General features: G+C 43.8%; 1 protein-coding gene across 4 annotated transcripts in view; it reads right to left on the bottom strand.

Moving 5' to 3' along the window:
- The window catches only part of ATRN (attractin), a 296,628-nt gene that overhangs the window by 31,045 nt on the left and 243,515 nt on the right, over window positions 1–22,068 (bottom strand). For all 4 annotated transcript variants that reach the window (XM_078861672.1, XM_078861673.1, XM_078861675.1 and 1 more), the window contains exon 27: window positions 975–1,082. In XM_078861672.1, coding sequence (XP_078717798.1) covers window positions 975–1,082 — 108 coding nt within the window. The remainder of the gene's footprint in view (window positions 1–974; window positions 1,083–22,068) is intronic.

The raw sequence follows: 22,068 nt of genomic DNA, 5'->3' as shown, positions 1-22,068 counted from the left end.
TACTGGCGACCCGACAAAACAATCCCAGAGCAATAGGGAGGCACTGCAGGATTCTGGCTGGCAAAGGCTGTAGATTGAGCTACAACTCTGATACATGTAGCACAGAGAACACTCATTTATTTTATCCTGGCTGGCTGTATTGTTGCGATGAGTGCCATCAAGTGAGCTGTGCGTTTTAAAAAAATTGTGGGAAACATTGAGGATATTATGGTGAGTGCCAAGTCCACGTAAACCTGCTTCTTACGCAAGTATATTGCCAATGAATACCAAAAACTTGCTTTTACCTGGTGGGTGAAAACATAGAGTGGCTTGTACAGACAGACAAAATCCCCCGTGTATCCCGCACAGTCTGTTCGTGAGCACCTTTGATGGTCGGCACACCGCCAGCCGCCTTTGTCTCCCCAGTGTTGATGTTTACACACCACACCAGGTACTAATTTGAGGCCGAGTCGACCTACTGGGGGGAGGCCCTGAACTGGTTCAGGTAATCATGTCAGCCATGGCCGGGATTCGACCACGGGTCACCTGCTTTGCATCGCTGTGACGCTGCTAACCACCGCAACAGCGTCGTTATTATCACTGGCGCACACACGTATACCGTACATACTAATGCACTGCACGCGCGCACATACACACACCCATCGCAGGTGTGCGGGACGAACATCGTGTCCGTACGAAACGATGCGTGAATGGACAATGATGTGCGTGCATGTGTGTGTGCATGTGTGCGTGTGTTCATGTGTGCATGTGCGTGTGCATGGGTGCATGCATGTGTGCGTGTGCATGTGTGCAGTGTGCGTGTGCATGTGTGCGTGTGCATGTGTGCGTGCATGTGTGCATGTGTGTGTGCGTGTGTGCGCGCGTGTGTGCGCGCGTGTGCATGGGTGCATGTGTGTGTGCATGTGTGCGTGCATGTGTGCGTGTGTGTGCGTGTGCTCTCGTGGCGTACGCGTTGCAGCGCAAACTCGTCTCACCTTGATGCTGCCTCCGATGAGGTCGGGCGGCTCCTCCTCGCTCTCAAGAGCCACGTCCACGCTGGCAAATGGCCGGCTTGCCATCTGCTGCATCTCCCGCATTAGTTGCTGTTGGGGGGGAGGGGAGACAAAAACAAAAAGGAAGGGAATGCGTGAGCAACCCGAGAAACAGGACTGAGACAAACACACGGACATACAATGACAGCGACAAAGAAGCATGCAGCCAGCCAACCGGCCGTAAAGAGACAGAAAGGCCAATCGAATATTTCAAGGGACAGAGAGAGATAGACAGATACAAATGAAAAGTGGTTGTGACAGGGAGGATAAACAAGAAAGCAAAACAAATACAAACCAAATTAATTATTCATCAAGCAAAGCATTTTGTCGATTGTCATGAACATCCGTGTTAAATGTTAGCGTCATTAGATTTTTCCACCGTATTTATTAGCGCCACTATTACCATCATCGTCACATTCATTAAAGCTGTTATGCACCTGTGCAGTCTACTTTTGCACGAAGCAAATGAGACGAGCAAGAAAAAAGCCTCTGCTAAAAATCGTGAATGAAATCCACAGTACATCACTTTGGTTTACTCTGCTTTTTGCTGACGACTGGAACGCAAAAGGTACGCAATCATAATGATGAAAGTGTATTTAATATCCAATATTTATCACACGAAACCTTTTCTGTTCAGCAGATGTGTCATTTAATATATATAAATATATGCTGAGCAACATAGCATTGCATAATACTGCTAAACAAACACACACGCAATATGAAGAAACGCAGCTACAGATAAACGTGCATACTTGCAGCTTAATAACAATTAAAATAATCATTTCTATTTGGACCGCATTGCTTGAATAAAACAATTCAAATGTTTTTGTGAAAACAGGTTTAACAGCACTACCCAAAGTTTAAGCCTTTCCCACAAAAATACGCAACATTCTAAAAAGCATTAGAAGCCGACACACGACCTTGGGTGAATCTAACAGCATTGACCTGGAAGATGTACTGATGGGTGCGATGGGACCTCCCGTGCAACCATCCACTCTGATAACATCAGACTGGATGGTTGCAAAAATACACGTAGGGAAAAAAAAACGCAGCAAAACACACGGTCAAAGTAAAACAAAATCCAAACTCAAGAGCGTGAGGTGGCGTGGGGGTGAAAGGGCTAAAGTTTGCGACATTCATGATAAGAGTTGCTGTCTGCGGCTTCTTGGCCGAGTATGAACCCGCGGGGACGAAACATCAATGGAGGTGGGTGTGTTTATGCATGCCGGCCTTGTTTATTGGACTGGACGTATTGACAAGAGGGCAACAGCTGGGACGAGGCCTAAGCTCTCAGAAGTCAGTGGGCAGGGCTGAGCTTTCGTGTTGTCGTTACTGAAAAATCATACACCGTGGGCTCCCGAGATTATGCGGGCAGCATAGCCTTTGATACGCGAAGGAACAGCTCACACACCGTGGCGCACTTTCATGGGAAATTCACTTCATGTCTTAGTTCGGCGTGCTTTGCTTGTATCTGGAATAGTATTTCACAAAGATGAAATTGGTGGATGAGGTTGAAATTTTCAATTATATTCGCTTTTAATTTTTAAATGGCAAATACACGATTCCAGAAGCAATGCTGCTATTCCAAATGCCAAGGTAAGCCAGGCTCTACAAGGTTACGCAGTGGCAATTATTAAAATGTTCATATTTTTTAGTATTACTGCAAACGTTAAAGTGTTCGGCTTTGGAAAAAGAGTGAATTCAGTTGGAGAATGTGGCTGACTCGACTAATACTTAAAAGTACTATGAAACGAATACTCAGTTTAGATTTGATTTGTACAAAGAATAATGAACAGTCCACTGCTGGATGAAGGCATCCCCATGTGTCAATTCAGAGGGTTGTTTTACTGTACTTCATCACACTGGTCAGTGTGGATTTGTAGAGGGAATGCCCAGAAGAAGTTTAGATATCACTTGCCACCAGATAGAATTGAAATCAAGTGGCCATGTGAATAGCGCAATGTGCCAACCACTACGCCGCCACTCCACCGTAAAATACAACACCAAAAACACCACCCTCATTATTCATTCATACACACGACGTTACGTGTAATTACAACGTCTTAACGACTTTGGAATTTAATTGAAATCCATTTATCAAAAACGCGTAAGGTGTGCGCTGAATGAATTTAGGATTTCTCAAAGCATTTGCACCTCGCCCACTGCGACCCAACGTGTGCGGCGATGCGAGTGAGCCGCCTCTAACGTGATTCTGTGCTTCCTGGATAAATGATGAGGGGGGGGGGGGGACAATGCGCCGCGTGATATTAGCATGCAGTTCAAACGGGCTGCACCGGAGGAGGCGGCTCTTGCGCACCGGCACGTTTGAACAACACAAGTAATGGTATGCACAGCTCAGCTTTTCATGATTCATGACAAACTTAAGTACATGACCAGAGCAGCGTGTATTTATTTCTTTAAAATCTCACCCACCACAAGAAATTGCTTGGGCGTACTGTAAATTTTAGACCAACATCAGATTAACCAAATGAAAACACCCAAGGTATGCCAGTTTTAAGCAAAACACATTCAACCTTGGGGTATCTGTATTACTAATATTCATGCATGGATTACTTTAAATTATCTACAACCACCTTGCATTAATAACCTATACTTTTTCAACCAAACAAATACGTGTGTGCCACTTTACAGGTTCAGAGATGCATGTCATGGGTATTTGCCTAGCGGCAACATTTTATGTGCCACAAATGGGATTTTTTGCTTACAATGAATTACGAAGGAAAGTCATTGAAATCTGCTTTTGCAGAAAGAAAAAAAAACATTTCAGCTGATGCTGACATTCTACTTTAAACAGAACAGTGCATAAAACAAACTGAAAAGAGGGCGCTCTTATGCCCCAGAGGGTAAATGATCAAAATGCAGGCCCAATGCCAGCATCACCACAACGCTCCAGCAATCAGACAACAAAGCAGTCCCACATACCAAGCACAGGGCCACAAAGGGCAAGTAGGCTAAGTACACTATCGGTGGTTAATCGCTCGGCCGTTTGTCTGCGCCAAAGTTATGCGACCACGGAACCAAAGGCAAAACAGTCGTGGAATGGCATGAGTAGAATTCATTTGGCCCCCACTGACAAGTGGGATCCGACGAATTCAATCTGTATTTCCTTCTCCATTATCTATCGGTAAAGCTGACATCTGCTCTGCAGACCAGACAACCCATTAAAATGTGATCTGGATTAAATAGGGAAGAAGGGGCTGACAATGGTACCCGTGTTGAATATAACTTATGAGTCAAAATGCCATTTGCTGATGACATTGCAGATAGATCACTACTTGAAATATATCTATTTCTCAATATAACAAAGGTATTTTTTTGGGGTGAGATCGCGTAAATTTTAATGTGTCGTTAAACCCGCCACAGCCAATAAGGTTTGTCACGTAAACAAAATGTGCCAATTAGTTACGACTTCAGCACACTGGTGCGTTTTCTTCTTCATGTTTTTGCTTCTTGTTTGTTGCGGTTGCACCCGATTCAAGAGCCGAATGGCTCACAGGGCTATACCAAATAAATGAAACTGAAAACTGTTAAGAGAGTAAACCCACAACATTTACCATTCGAGTATGACGACGTTTCGCTGGTGATTACAACCAGCCTCATCCGGCACTTAGCTGTCAGTGTGCACTGTTGCACTTCAATGCGCGTGCACATTAAGCCTTGAACGTAGCAAGTGGCCCACTGCGTATTTGTCCACAATGATCTACTTTTGTAACAGTTGGCTGCATCAGGAAGCCAAACGAGTAGGCAGGCCCGGATGAGCACGTGGCCATATCTCAGTGGCAGCGATTTCAACATCCCGTGTCCTCTTTCCCAAGCAAATGAAAAATAGGACTGGGTGTTCAAATTCAGTCACATTATATCCCTTAATTATCTGCAAGGGATGAACGAGCATTAGATAGATCTTGCAATGAAATTTGGCCTTTTTGTAAATTCAGCAAAACACAGCTCTCGTCAAAATTGCAAGGCCAGAGGAGTCCCTTTTAAACGTGGCCATTTGTTGGTTGAACTTACTTGAACCTAACTGAACAAGTGTGTTTTTTTTAGCATGTACGGAAGATGAAAGCACGGTCGCCGTAATGCTAATCCAACCGTTAGGTTAAAAAGTGACAAGCCGCACCTCAGGCAGCCACAACACACGAGGGAACTGCGCAGAACGCGCCTAGAAGGCAGGCGGAAGTTATAATCAACAGAGCTCTGGCCACAATTAAATGATCTCACGGTGATGGTAATGGCCTACGGTAGAGAGATGGGGACATGCAACAAAAAATCACCCAGCCCAAGAAGGCAGCGTGCCACAGACACAGCTGTCATGTGAAGCTGAAAGACCTGAGATTTCAGTTTAGAACTGCTGCTCGTTTAATTTGGTTTGGCACGTGCGCACAGCATGCAAAGGGGCGCATGGATGGACGCTCACAATTCAGGCACCGGGTCTGTGGTGCAGCGCAGCGTTTGCACCGCTCACGTTATTATTAAAACAAGGAGCATGGGGCACGATGCTTGTATTTTGAATCTAAGAGGCTGATTAATCAACTAAAATTATAAGCGGCTACTTGGTGTGGTTCATCGCTTGAACCTATTATAAAACAGCAGTCATCCCAAAACCCTGCCTTCCGAAGGCAGGAAACTACCCTGTAAGACACGCCCAATGTGACGTGACTGATGCCAATAAGCTCACCAAACCCTCCCCCGATCACCTCCCATCCATTGGCACGTGTGGGGAGAGATGACACTTTTCCCAACTATGTTGGTCTCCTTCTATTAGTCGAGTAATCAAACTGAAAACCTGCGTTACTTAAATAATTAATCGAACGGGCCAACGTTAGTGTGTATATATATACATGCCTTATCTCTGTTAATTGATACTTCAAATAATAAAGGCAAAATACAAAATGTGGCAATTATCTGCACTGAAGTGTTTGAAGGAGTAATCCCTTTGGTTGAAACCTATGGTTCACATACCTATAGTAGAGCACCACTCTCTCCAGACGACAAATCTTGACTAATGACAAAATGGTACCAATTTAATCTACTTCAGAGCTAGGATAAGTTGAATTAAGCTCCCAAAGAGAAAAGATACTGTTGGTTGAACGCATTAGCCACAGCACCAGCTGGCTGGATCATTTAGATAATCATGAACGTCAGATATAAATGAATGTACATTTACATGAACATCAACGTTACTGGTAATAATTTTTTTTTATCAAGAGCAAAAATACTGAACAAGAACAAACTTTTCTTTCCCTGGTCAAAATTTAAAGGTCACATGCAGGACTTTGGCACTCAGCATTATTCTCATTGTTATACTTGCAAGTCTCGTTGAAAAAATTATATATACTTACGCAATGTGTGTTCTTCTGGTACAATATTTTGCTCCAAAATAACATGTCCAGATTAAGAAGAGAAGCTAGGAAAGCACACAAACAACTAGACACAGCAGGCTACACGGGGTAAAATAAACGCATGCGTGCAATGGAAATAAATAAATAAAGACCACCCTATAAAATTCCTGGCAAAATAACTCAAGGTCACTCTCACAGGGCACGGAAAAAAAAACGTTGGTCACCAAAACATGGCACTCCTTTGAGCAGGCTGTATTTTTCATTTTATATCTTTTTTTTGATATCACCCCAACTTGTCAAAGATTTTCACGTGAAATATGGGGGGGGGGGGAGGAGACAGCAACATTTCTCCGGGCCAAAAGACTCCAGCGACCGCGGCTCGCCGAGAGCACCCGAGCTGGGATACGCTGCCCTCGATTTCCCCGGCGAAAAATTGCAGCCAAGTAAAACCTATCAGCGTGCACCACACTGAATGTTCGCATCTTCCTCCGGACAGCGAAAATAGGGAGGGCGGGAGGCTACTCCGCGCATCGACACACTATTTCCCACCCCCCCCCAGCCTCTCTCTTGCTCCTCTGGCAGCAGCTCATGACTGCATCTGTACAAGTTACGCAACACATGGCCTGGCTACATGGGAGGATGACAACGGTGCTGGGGAAAGGCCCCGGGGCGAGCAGAAGTAATGAGCAGTGGAGTGTGGGTGAATACGATGCGTAGCCATCACCCCCCCCATCCCCCGTGCGTACGCCGCATCAGCACGGCTGCCTTGGAGGCTGGAGATTGCGGGCGTTTGTTGCCGAGCATCGAACCCCGCGAGCCCCACACGTCCCACCGTGAAGGGGGGAGGCACCCGTGCATGCCAGGCGGCCAGGTGCCGGGTGTCGGCCCAAACATCCATCGACAGCCGCCCCTGCGCACATTCCCATAACAGCCTCGCGGTGGGGAGGTGGGGAGCGGTGAGTGGATTGGGAGGTGGGGAGCGGTGGGTGGGTGGGGAGGTGGGGAGCGGTGAGTGGGTGGGGAGCGGTGAGTGGGTGGGTGGGTGGAGGTAAAGCTAATTTTTCAGCAACGATCTCGCTCCAGCCCTGGGACTACAATCTCGGTGTGACCTCTCACCCGCAACTGCGTTGCACCAAGTCAAGCACACCGTGGCCAACACTGAATAACGTGCCAAGAGAGAAGAGACTGAGAGAAGAACCTATACCTCCATAAATCAAACTACATTGCAATCTGTGATTGATCTGTAAAATAGATTTGTTTTTTCTTTTCTTTCTGTTGTACACACTGTCCTTATATGCTTTTTGTTTTCTTATTAAAATACAATTTTTCTTAATAACATTGCGTGAAGGTGAGATGGCACCTACTACAATTAATCTATGGTTTAAATCACACTCGGCTTGTTGTGTTTTACAAATAACACTTAAAAAGGGTGTTAGAACACATTTTACGAACAAAATAATACACTTGTACAGAATGACCAATCTATAGTACAGTTAATTAAAGGGTTACTACTGTATCTGTAAATAATTTGAGCATATATCACCAAATACTCAAATACAATATCGATTGTTCTTGAAACGTTTTCACCATCCTTTGCAGCTCATTAACTTTGCGTACTTTGAATGTAATATCTTCCAGCCTTTACACTGAATGTTAAGCAATGGTGCGATGCCATTAAAAATGTATATCACGTAAATGTAGGAAATAATTTCGAACGAATAATAAATATGCTGCTGCGAATGTTTTTTGTTTTGCAACAGATTATGTGATACTTGTTCCAAGCCGACACGTTATACAACGCATTCTTCAGGGGAAAATAAATGAAATAAGCAAGAGGATTTGTCACAGCGCAGCACAAACGTATAACTATAACACTGGTCAACAACAAAAAAAACATTTTTTTCTGGCCTGGACTTTTGCAGCTGTTTTAGACTAATTTCAGGGTGCCGATTCCAAATCCGATCTCAGATTTGCTCTATCACATCTCATTTTTATGCTATCGGCATACCCCGTTTTCATTGATTTTTCCCGAAATTAACTGTCACTTATGATTGCAAGTTGTTGCGAGTCAGTGACTGCTTTAGTGTTAAAATATGGTGCTGTATTTTTAGGATAGTGTGTTTATAATATAATTTTATGTAGATATCCACATTTATTTAATATTTTTCTTCTGCAGTTTTTATTGAAAATGCAATATTTGATATCTCAAAAGCCTGATGTGATAGACAAAAACTGATGCCAGATTTGGAATCAGCACTCCAAAATCACCTTAAAACCGTTGGAATACCTTATGCCAGAAAAAGTGTGTTGACCAGTGTAATTTATGATTTTTTAAAGAAGCTGGACGAATGGATATACCGATGTTAAATAATATGAATAAGCTACAGTTATGTAACAGATTACATAAAATCTTAAATTGGCAAATTTAAAAAAGGTAGATCACAGGGTGGTCTATCTACGGATACCCCCACGAACATAATATGGAGAGATTATAGTTGGCACCATTTGATTTTCTAAGCCTCGATTTCTCCCACCAATCTCAATACACTCATTAAATCGTTTAACTCTCTCTCTTATGCAAGATATGGCGCCAATCTCTTTCACAAAAAGACCCAAAGAATATACTATTCAATCAGCTCTTGAGAACGTCAGTATAAATCAGTGCGATATCGATAAATGGATCACGCAATATACTACATATGCATATTAACCAACATGTACAGAACATAGAAACGAGAGCACGTGTGGGGAGAGGTAGACAAGACAGACAGGCACACTGCATAGCACGTTGTTGCTCAGCCGGGGAGGAAACAAACCTAAACGTCAACAACAAAAAAAAATGCTTTTTCTCGAGGCATTTGCAACCCTTCGACCAGCAGCAAAGGTCTGGAGGCCACACGTACATTGCGACTATTCCTAGGCTGGCACAGCTGTACAGCGAGTGGCCAAGCAATCCAAAGGTTACGAGTTCAAATCCTGGTTGGGTGTGACTCAGTCCATCATCCCTCTTGGGTCGATAAGTGCGAGAGTGACCCCCCCCACCCCAACACGGGAACGTGAAAATGTCGTCCACTGGCTCAGGGCTGAAAACAGGAGATGGGCACTGCTCATTTAAGCAGAAAATCACTGACTGTCATGACAATCCCCAGTTCCTTTTTGCGAATTAAGGTCCATCACGTGCGACTGCAGACACAGTGCACAATGGGTGTATAATTATGTCAAAGGTAAAATGAAGGCGCCTTACTGCCCGGAGGTTTCATGTTCAGTCATTGAGGACAGTATTTACATTTTAGGCCACATTGCAAATGGATAACAATACATTGATAATGGGTTATTTAATATACTATGTCCATTTGTCACTTTCATTCAAGCCTTTAACATTCATGTACAAATTTCTCTTGTCCATTGCATTAGATATGAGTTAATTTGAGAACCATTATTAATCAGTTATTATTGAAAAATTACTTGCAAGGCCATATTGGAATACGTTTAACTGTTGAAATGAGCTCCAGGAGGAATTTGCATTCGGTAAGACCAGGGGAAATTTTAAAATGCTTAATTATATACAATAGCATAGTTGACACGTTATTATTGCAAATAATATACCACGTTTACATTTTTCACATGACCGCTGCCAAGTGCACCCCAACCAAAAACACCAATAATAATAATAATGACATAAAAATTACGCTCATCACCAGGTCCAAATTGCTTAGCGTTACTAATGCTCCCTCTCTCAGTCTGGCAGCACTAGGAGCTTGGTGCCCTTCCTTCCACAGCGTACATCTGTTTATGCGTTAATCCTCCTCGCCCCTCAAGCACCATCAAGGAAGCCAGCAGCACGAGTCGAGGCCGCGCTAGCGACCATGCAAGTCTGCCCACCTGAAACGGCGTTAACCCGTCGTCGCGCGTGACACGGCCAAAGGCCCCCCCCCTCCCCCCCCCCCATCAGCTGCCCCTGGCAGGAGTTGCGCCTGCCCTCGTCTCGCGATTAACGGCCACGGGGGCCGTATCAGAGGCTGAGCCGTAAGGCCACGGCTAGCCGAGCTGCGAAAAAATTAATATCTCTCTCCTGCAGCCCGGCTCACAATGCAGATGAGCTTATCACGCTGTTCAGTCACAATCCGCCCGTTAGAAATGTCAGAGCCAAATGGTGGGATATTAGCTTTCAGATAATGCTCCATTGGATTTCTCAAGGTTTTTAATCGTTCGTACCTTCCCAAAAGAATATAAAAGATTTATACATAAGCTAAAGGATCTCATAATAAAGATGAAAGTCAGAAGCAATATAGACCTCTGGTACTGTCAGCTCTCCAGGGAAATGGGAAGGTTTGGCACATGAACAGCCACAGGGGATGGAGATGTTTATTTATAATCTTACTGCACCGATAAGCTGGAAAATACAAAAAACTCCCCATGCTCTTTACCAGTAAATAAATGTTTCAGTCAGGTTTTTCTTGACTTTTCCTCCGTTTTTAACAAGCCAGTGGGGTTTCAATAGCGGGCACAACATATTGTGTGTTTTTAATGGCAGTGGGGGATCATTAAATTTGTTTGCAAGATGAGATACAATCTCTCGTATTAATCCCTGAATGTCACTGGAATTAGTGCCTTTAGGTTTAAATGTATTTTTTATTTCCTTGGAATTGTGTTAATTGTATTTGAAGGCTGCTATTTAGTAATCTGTGGACAGTGATCCGTAGGGCTAGAACCCTTAAGTCAATCATTACAAAGAGCTGTGGTCAAAAGTTTGGAGAAGTTGATATTAATGTACAATCTCACGAATATTACTTTGTTTTTTAATAAAATCACCAGTTTTAAAATTGCCATGTTGCATTATTTATTTGAAACCTGGGCAATATTAGATTGGTAACATTTTTAGTGTCCAATTTTAACAAATGTTTTTCCTCTCTCTTAATTACCAGGTAAGGTCTATGTAGCTCTTTTTCAGAAGTGACCTGGCCACAAATGATGGCTCAACGAGGTGGCTTGTCACGTGGTTATTTATCGCAGCCAAACACTTGAAACGCACGTTCATTATAAACGTGGAGGGAAAAACCAGAGGACTCGGAGAAAAATCCACACAACCACGGGAAGAACATGCAAACTCCAAATATACAGCAGGCGTCAGGGTCAGGATAGAACCCACGGCCTCCTGTATACCAAGCGAGGTAGTTAACATCTTGCTACCGTAGTGGCACAAGCAGCGCACAGAGCACACGACATTGCTTGAGCTGTTCGTATAAATTTGTGTACCTCACTTGATGCAGCAAATATGGCTGTGACGGTCCCACCTGATGACGGAGACTTGTTTTGCCTCCGAAACGTCGTGATTTTGTTTCATTTTTATTAATTTTAATTACATTTTTTACCTACGTGACTTTACCGAAAGAACTAAGAGTATGAATCCTTGCAGTCACGAAAGCTTCAAATCTAGAATTGTGTACCTACTTTATTTTGTCCATTCCATTTCTGATACATCATGACAGTCTACGGTTGTCTACTATTCTATGAGAGTTCAAAAGCATCTGCAAAATTAGTAACATAACCGGAAGTGAAGGATCCCTGGTGAAGCCCGGGGTGACGTTAATGCTGTTTCCACAACCCCTCCTGAGAAGGGTGAGGGGGAAATGGGAGGAAGCAGCTGAATCGGTGAGCTTTCCAAGTGGTGTTGCCAAGTTTTAATCTACATCCCTAACTTTTTATTTTGCCAGGAGCCCACGACTTAACTTCTGGAGAATTGTTTTCACAAGCAATGGCTCATTTAAGACATCGCGGTTTTCAACATAACTGCCATTTTAGAATGGAAGTTCCATTTCGAGAGTGTAGCTCTTTTGAGGGGTGGGGGGGGTTACTTGATTAATATATATCGCCATTTATACTGGTGTGTGTTACAGAATAATTCGTTGCACTGTGACCAGGAAGCCCATGCCGACAGCACGGCGACGGAGTGTGCCAGGGAACAGCTGCGCGATCCATCGCTGCGCGATCCATCGCTGCGCGATCCATCGCTGCGCGATCCATCGCTGCGCGATCCATCGCTGCGCGATCCATCGCTGCGCGATCCATCGCTGCGCGATCCATCGCTGCGCGATCCATCGCTGCGCGATCCATCGCTGCGCGATCCATCGCTGCGCGATCCATCGCTGCGCGATCCATCGCTGCGCGATCCATCGCTGCGCTTACCCCATTAGTCATTTCAGTGAACTCTTCAGGCTTGGCCCTTGGTGGGTACGTTCTACCAGTGAGTGAAATTATCCTTCTTTGTTCCACCTGAGACACTGTACTCTTTAATCCTAACAGAGGTGAGTCAGGCAGAGCAAGGTACAACAACAGCCAATTGGGGACGTGGTTTGTTTTGCGAGTAATTATGGAGTGGCCGGGTGAGGGGGCCCACACATTCCCAAACACACGACAACCATTATCATCACCAAGGTCTCTTTACGGGAAGGAGAGGGGGGGGGGCCTCAGAGGCGCAGGCTCAGTAACTTGACACGCTCGCCAGAAGTCTGAGCCACCCCAAGTGACCGCCCCGACAAGAATCCCCAACCACTTTCGTGCAATTTTCTTTATTCGGTTTCTGGGAAGCAGAGGGGAGCAAATGTCCTTCCAATGGTTCACAGTAGTACTGTAGCAACAATGATGAAAAATATTTACAAATTTTACGTGGAACTGCAAAGCACTGGTGACTACAGCGATACTGATTTGAACGCGTAAATAAGTCTAAGCCTACCACTGAAAAATCACGTTTGTCTTCAGTCCTAACACCCATAAAAAGAATATTACCGAGAAAAGAACATGCTTTACTATTACTGCAAGCAAATTGTATGTTCAATCACATCGGGATATATATGTAAAGGAAATGTTGTGTACGGTACTTCAGAGGAAAGGTGAGATTGCGCAGGAGTAGGGGAGGGAGAATGTTCATGTCGCATATTGGTCTAGCTCTGGCTTCATCATCAGGACATGAACATTCATGTCACTCGAGTGATCATTAACATATTAAAGTAAATAAGTGTAGCAAACACACCACTACCACATCCGAGCTGCCACGTGAAGGTAAATTATGCATTGCAATTACTCCAGGATCAATAGGTGATGATATACGCGAAATGGTGAATGCACATAAATTCAGTGCGCAAGATCCCTCCCAATGGACCTCTGGTTTCCTGCCAAGGCAGCCCTCCCATCTCAGCCACGGGCAGCTTTCATTGGTTGCCTTGCACATCACATTTGGCACAACACAACCACGGCCACACGTACGGTCCCTCCCCTCCTAAAGAGAGCGCTTCCATGAAACAAAACGTGATAGATTTCTACGTCCCCATTGAAAACGAAGACAAGCGCTGCTAATGATCACTCATTTAACAGTGTGATAGAGTTGGGATGTGTGTGTGTGTTGGCAGCATGTCACTTGGACTCCCTCGTGTATTTTGTTTATTCTATTCGACAGTGCTGGAAATACGTAGCTGGGGATTCGAGCAATCAAAGGAGCTAACTTCAGGGAGGTGAAGGACAGAAGAATCAAACTGTGTAAATGTAGGCCTTGAGAAAGAAACGGTCAAAAAAAAAACATTGGCCACTCCAAAAAACACATTACTGCACCGCAACATACACTTCCCACGCGATAATTATGTTTTTATACCGGCGGGAAGAATGAAGGACAAATAAAATAAAAAAGTAACGTCAAAAAACATGTGAACCGAAAGACATTATAAAAGCACAACAAACACCGCACTGGTCTCAGGGTTAAAAGGCAGCGGCGGCAGCAGCAGGCAAATCCACAGCTTGTGCCTCTCCTTTGATGAACGCTCGGCGAATGTGGCTGGATATGCCTGCCTGCAGCAGATCCATCGCTCGACGACTCGACAGGTGTGCGGAGCGGGCTGTCCCATGATATTGGTTGTGGCATAAAGGGAAAGCGTGTGGATGGGGCGGGGTGTAGGAATGGGATGGGTAGGGCGGTCGCCTTTGGAAAGATGATACCGTGCTGCTCCAAAGGGTGAGCATGGGACGGCTCGTTTTGTTTGTCGAATCAGCAGTGTCTTCTTTGATACTGTAGCCTGTCACCCTCTGGTGCCCTGGCTTAAAAGCCCATGATAAGCAGTAACACGGCTATTCAAATTATTACACGTACATAGTGTGTAGGCATTCAGTCGAGACTCGCTCCGATAATGGTAGTGTTTCATTTCATCAGGTTTTTTTTTTACCCTACGCTCCTTGCATTTGCACATGAATGACTGCTTCAGAAATGTAGACCTATCAAGGTGAACCTGGTTATAGGAGTCTGGTAAATATATAAACGTGCTTACCTACGAACACCCACGCAGACACGCGTGTGAATGCAATGGAGACCCAATTAAGGGCACAATGTATACACATTCCCATTGATTGTAAACAATGGATCGATGAAGCATACGGGAAGGCCTCGGGCACCCGTGAGGGTTTCGTTCTTCAAAAGTCAAGTAGAATTCGCGAACGTTGATAACTGTGTTTGTGTGGTTGATGAAGGGGGGTTAGGTTACCGAGTCCGCTGACTGAACATAAACGGGAGAAAATGAAAATGTTTCATCACATTAATCCTGCACCGTGCACGTAAATCACATCCATATGCTTAATAAAATGGTAAAATAATACCATTGGAGAAAAAACTCAAATAAAATAAAACAGAACAAAGAAAATTAATAGAAATTAATACATTAACATGTCCATTGTAAAGGTTTATTTACCTTAGATGGTGATAAGTGTGTGGTGGGGATGATGATGGTCAGCAGATGCACCATCACCATCAGCAAGTCTATCCAACAACTCAACCTGTTGAGCTAAACTCATCAATGTTTCTGCCTTTTACTCTGGCTCTCACTTCCTCCACTCACTTGACGCTTTGACCCCACGGTTGAAATAAAAAAACCCCACCACAAAACACGGCAAAAAGTTCACAGAAGCAAACGGACACTTGGGAAAGTAAATGCGTCAGCACGTGTGTGGCCTACTGGCCATCTGTGAAAAAGCTTCATAGCTCATCATATTCCTCCAGTATGAACGAATATTCAGGTACAGTACCCCTTTCCCCATGAAGCGATGTTGCCACATGGCGAATAGTCGAAGAAAAAAGGCGCGAAAGATGAACTTGTATGCAAAAATAAACTTGGCGAAAGAAACATCCGCGAATGACGAGGGGGTTCATTGTAAACACGACTTGTACACGCACCACGCCATGGCCAACGTGCAGACACAAGTAAAAACTGGTACGCTATCTTCTTGGTTCTTTCGGTAAAGTCACGTAGAAGGGAAATAATAAAAATAAAACATAATAAAATAATTCTCACGACGTTTCGGCCACAACGCAAGCAGCCATCCTCAGGTGAAGAACAGGTCTGTCGGGAAGACAGCGTCTGAATGAAACACCCCAGGCTTGGAGTGCATATTTAAGCTGGGTTGGAGGGGGGAAGAGCGCCTTGACAAAATAATTTGTATATCAAGAGGAATTTAGCATATTTATGGGAAATGCAGATATGGGATTAGTACTACTTGTGAAATGTGTAGGAGGTGGGCGGGGGGTTTCAAAGTCATGGTACGCTAGTTAAATAAAAACCACCAACAGTGTTGTAAACAATGAAATTGACACCAAAATAAAATGCGGTGCTGTAATTTGCTAGATTAGGCCACCGTCCACTAGTTCAATGCCCTGAATCATAACATTAAAACATCTAACACGATTACAAAAGAAAGACATAATTATAGCTACATTCCCATTCCTGTTTGCTTGCGGTGTTACGAATCCCCTTGCATAGCCATGACATGTCCCACAATTGCCCGTTCTGCCCCAAGACAATGAATGGCAAATTGATTAAAAGGTGGCAATCAGAGAGGTCTAAACAAAGACAACTCCTGCCAGAGAAACAGTGAAATCTTGTTCTCCTCTCGGTATTTCTTTTTTATTTCCCCTGTTATTTATTGTGTACAATCACTGGAGCTGCAACACACACACAGTTGCACAAACTAATCAAAATGTTCACATTTATGAACACTGAATTGAAGTTTTACCTTTTTTAGAGTAGAAAGTACGATTATGAGAGGCCGTACATCATGGAATTATGTTTCTAAGTAACTGTACCGATTACGTAATACGAAACAAATAAATAAACAGCAACGATGCAAGCACACCTCTCACAAAGAGCGCAAGAAATACGAATAAAAAAAATATAACTTGATAAAAACGTGAAAAAATACGAAGCTGCTGTTTTGAAAGAGAACCACTGCCTGTATAGCAAAGGTCGTTTGAAGAAACGGAATTGGCAATGCAGTACAAATGAAAAACAAATCATGCGACCCATTTCAGGCACTGCTGCCATTTCATTAACTGTGTGGGTCCTACACCTGTGCATCTGGCTGACGCTTAAAACACACACAGAGGCAAGGCTTGTCAGGCACGTCTGTACATAACCTCCCCCCCCCTGCTGATATTTCCCTTTGTTCTGGCCCAAGGCAATCATTTAAGCAGCATTTTAGCAAACCATAAATTATATATGGGTTACTTAAAATCACGAGGAAACATCCACCAAGAGTCGTTAGAAGTCTCAACACAAAGACGAGCCTAGTCAAGGCGATAAAAAGTAAAGCTTCCCGAGTGCCCTGTAAGGGTGCCGCTGCGTTGCTTTAAAGAGGACGCGCTACCGGATGAAGCCTATCATTGCAAGCATTGGTGCTCAAAGGAGCCAGGGTAACAACAATGATGGAAGGCAAAATTGCCTTTGTGTACGAGCGATAACTACAGACAAGTTGTAAAGACGTAAAGCAAATGGAACACTGCAGTACAGTTATTGTGCTGGAGTGGATCTTGTCAAGGAGCATTACCACCAGGCGAACTCCGATCATCCTCGCAGCGGCTTTGGGCTAACCATCGAACAAAGACGGTCACTGCATCGCGCGCTTTCACACGTGCTTCTGCAGCCTGTCTGGCACGCTCTTGCTTCTGATATTAGGAAGCCACTGGATCTTTGCACTTTTAAATCGAAATGTATAACTCATTTCTTGAGAACTGCTTTTTGCGTTCAGTTTGCGGTCCTTCCCCCACACCTCCGATGAGCACGGTTGGCTACGTACGGTGCGAAAGAAGTTCAACATACATACATTGGTATTTTGGGATTAATAGATTTTAAGAGGGATTGCTCTAAGCAGTGCCCCTCTCTCCCTTTGCTCCCGTAATGAACACAGGTTGGGTGACGTTGCCACGTGGTAGATGTGTATCCAGGGAATGTGCTGTCCTTCCACATTTACGTTAAGACGGTAATATTGTTTCATTGCGGATGACAAATCCTTTTAATCTCTACAAAGGAATAGAACAATGTGTGCTGTGTCATGGCTAAAATAACTACCTGCTCTGCATCATTCAAAGCCATCACCATGCGCCCCCCCCCCCCTTCCACGCAGAGCTTTGATGCAAACATTACGCCATCTTTATGTCGAGGCCCCGGGGTTGTTAGCATTTCAAACCTACTATACTTGCAATTACTGTGAAATATTCTGCAGATGAAATAAGATGGAAAACAAATGTTGAATACATTAAGACAAAGATAGAAAATCACCACAATAGTACAGCAAAGAGGAACATGCAAACAAAAAATGAATGAATCGCCGGTAGGTCCAAGCTACGGAGCCACTCGCCTCCCTTGCACGTTTGCTCAAGCATCAACGCCTGCTCTTTTTCAAGGTCAGTTTGTTTTAATAGAATCTCTTGATCCCAGTTAGCATGACACTGCTCCCAATTGGGACTTTAATGCGGCAGGAAAACTGTGTAATTAATGGAATATTGCCATATGGCAGTGGCTAATTAATGAAGCCTTAAAAGGCCAATGTCTTAATTATCAAAGGCATCAAAAAAGATGTATGCATCCCAGAGCAACGGGAGGGACGATGCCACTGCGTTGCTCAACTGACCCGCAATCTATCGGGTGGCAGGCAGACCTACCAGCACCACTCCTGCCCATCATGGGAAATGAAATCTTTTCATCTTGCCTACTATCAAAGGCTGCAATCTGCATCACTGGTACGTGGGAGAAAAAAAAAACTGTCATGCCCCCTTGATCCTTGGGCATGTTTAAACAACCTGTGTGGAGGTAAAACATACCTCTATAACAACGTCGTAGGCTTTCGCGACCAATATCATCCGGAGGGGTTTTTGGGTTATAAAGCGTAAATCTAAATGTGTCATTAAAACCGACACCACCCGACACAGCCAATTAGCAAGTATTGTCATGTAAACAAAAGGCACCAATTTGGTTACTATTCCAGTGCACGAGTGTGTTGGAGAGAAAACCCACAACATTCACAAACCTTACTACTACGTGGCTGTGTCGGGTGGTTTATCCGCTGCTTACCTAATGGCTGGTTAGTTAGAGCAAGAGTAAAGTCACAGGGATGCATGGGGTTGTTCACCGAAGCCATTGGTGCCTTCATAAATGTACAAATATATATAGATTTAGATACGGTTGGAATATACCAACCACTGGCATGTCGTCAGTGGCAATGGTACCCGTGGCTGGCATGTGTCCAGTCATTACATGGATGGGCAGCCTGGTGGTTGCAGAGCATTTGCCACTGTGTACAGGATCATTGATTCAATTCATGCCAGTAGACACCGATTCTGAAGGACATTTGCCCCAAGGGGGCTCTTTGAAACAAAGAGGACGGTAAAACCTCGTGACATTATTTGCAAATGTAGCCAGGTGAGTGTGTGTGCGCGTACTGTCGGCAAACCACCTATTTGATACCCGCATATTGAAATGTATCTCCTCGTTAAGAACTTTCTAAAGAAACTCCCGTTGTCAAGGTTACCGTTGAAAAACAAGTGTCTCAATGAGCTTAACTTGGATAAACAGCACTAATGCCATTTTCTTGGTATAACCGAAGACTTTGTAACTTAATGTAGGCAGATAGCTGTGGAATATATTTTTTGCAACCTGCAATAAAAGGGTCTACACCTCTTTGTACGAAATATTTCCATTCTCACAGTGTTTTAACCGCCTTTCTTACACACGTGCAAGCACACATGCGTACGTGCACATGCACGCCACAAATACGTACCATAAATATTTACCTTGATGGGTTTATTTCTGAAAATGGTTTTATTTCTGGGATTCTCCGCGAGATTGGGCCTGCGACCGACTGAAATGTCAATGCATGCCAGGGATGTTGGCAAGCAGAAAATCAACCTTCTGCTGTGCGCGTTCATGATATACAACTTGTTTCACTCTCATACATGCATCACCAATAACTTCATCATTTGCTGAGGTTCTACCTCAGGGATCAGGCTTTCTCCGAGCATATTTTATGAACACATCGGTAAATAACTTGCCCGTTCTTATTTTCTCTCCTAGTACGTCATCACTGTAATGGAATTATTGGTTATGATTCAAGCCAAGTTTTAGAATTCACAGACGACGTTGAATTACAACTAGAATCCCAGAGAAACAACAAGGTTACGCTTTTAACTAAATATGGTAGCTCGCGGGAAAAAGCATTCATGGTTATAAACATTGGAATCAATTGGTCTCGATTATTGATCACCTCATTGATGTAACGTTTGCAAAGTTTCAAATAGCCAGTGTGCTATTAGTCTCCCACATAGCCCCCTCTTCTGGCGTGCTTTCAAAGAGAAAGTTCAACAAGCTTAACGCCAATGATCACCCCGCGTTTTCCATAAAAAAATACACAACCTTACCATTGTTGAAATACACGTGTAAAATATTACACGACAGAAAATTGAGTCATTTAAAAAAAACGCGCAAAAAGGGACAAAATCGAATCTTATGGCTTCAAAGGGGAGTGTGTTCTTATGAATACTTCAACCTTCGTGAATTTAGTTTTTTGCCCAACCAAAGACACCACCCCCCCTAGTGGGATCCTATTCTGACGCCTGATAGAGGAGGTAATGAATTGCTAATGTAAGAAGTTGTTATCAAGTTGAGTTTCCAGAGCACAATAGCCACGCTTTACTTTGGCAGTGGTGAATCTTCAAAAAACAAAAGCCCTCTCTCACGAGAAGAATTGCATGCAGTGTATAAACTCGCGCAAGACTGCAACACGCACCAGCCACATCTATTGGCCTCTTTATAATCTGTCCAAGTGTTACACATAGAACCAAAAGCAGGAGCAATAAACGCATATCGACCTTTGATTTCTACAACTGCCCCTAGACAGCTTGTTTGAAAATATTAGATTTTGCTCCCTCAAATGCACAGCCTAGAGGTTTAAAAAACTGTCACTTTGTCCACGTATCAGTATTAACCTCTTCACTCTTTGCATTTGATCCTTATGGCGATACCCCGGGGTACCAAATACAAAATGGCCGAGGCAATTAAATATTTTATTTCTGGTACACTATTTTTCCCAGGGGTGTTACTTAACTCCGCGACTGGGATACCAATCAATCCGAAATCAGTGCCACTCTGCGATGTCGAAACGCAGCGAGGACGATTGCGCTGAAACCCTGAACGCTCGCACGCACCGTAGTGGTGAATCGTGTACAGCACGTCGAAATGAGTAAGGTAAAAGGTTAAAACAACGAACCTACCTTTACCCTACCTTTTACCTTACCACAATACAATCACTCTACCCTTACCTTTTACCCTTTAGCAAGGTAAGGTAAAAGGTCAAAAGAAACGAGCCTACCTTTACCCTTACCCCGTACAAATGACCCGATTACAGGGTAATTACTGGGGCACTACTACACGTGAAAATGTTTATAACAGATAAATGCTAGGTAGAGCGCTTTAATCATATAGAATACTCTCGATGATTCCAATTCTAAATGAAGGCCACGGACTGCGCCACGGAGCTTTTAGCGAGCGGTAAACAAGGTATTTACCGGGTAATTATTCCGCGCTACCTTTACCCTACCCTTTACCTTACACCCCTTGGCATGTCGACACATTTACCCTTTACCTTAACCCTTTTACCCGGTAAAAAGGGTAAATTACGTAACCTTGCCGAGGCCTAATTGCCGCATCGCCGACCATCAACAGACTAAAAATGACTACATCACGGACATGATGAGAGAGCCGGCGTACTGTGGTACCCCGGGGTACCGCCATAAGGTTCATTTGTGTAAATCTACCTCCATAGGTTTGTGTCAATGCATCAGCATCATATCCATAAACTGTAATATATATATATAAGTGGCTGCGTATGTCTTTGTTTAATCTAGGATTCAGTACAAACATGTCCTTTGGCGTTAATTGCAGCTTAATTTGTGTAAAGATTAAAACATTTTATGTTCAGTCTGGTCCCAGCGATGGCCCAGGTCAGGCATTATTGCCTACATCCAGTGCTTTGAAAGGTTACGTTAAAAAAAAGCTGAGCATTTTGCGTGAAAATAAATCAGCAAAACAAGTTGCGTAATGTAGATCGATGGGGCATTGAAGGTCAGGCGCATTTAGCATTGCAATTTTCCATGCATACAACTACGTTTTGTATAATCAGACAGGATCTATCCACTGCTGGACAGTCCCATTAAGCCACGATCCATCTGGCGACTGGACATGAACTGATCTCATTTGCTCCATCGCTGTGGTGGTCATCCTCTCATGCACATTCCCTCCTTGAGCTGTCATTCAGTCACCCCTGTCTTGTTAATTGATGTATGTATGTGGAACTTCTTTTGCACCGTACATAGA

This window comes from Lampetra fluviatilis, chromosome 12, assembly GCF_964198595.1.
Source record: "Lampetra fluviatilis chromosome 12, kcLamFluv1.1, whole genome shotgun sequence".
Taxonomy (NCBI): Eukaryota; Metazoa; Chordata; class Hyperoartia; order Petromyzontiformes; family Petromyzontidae; genus Lampetra; species Lampetra fluviatilis.
This window is presented reverse-complemented; position numbering and strand designations above follow the sequence as displayed.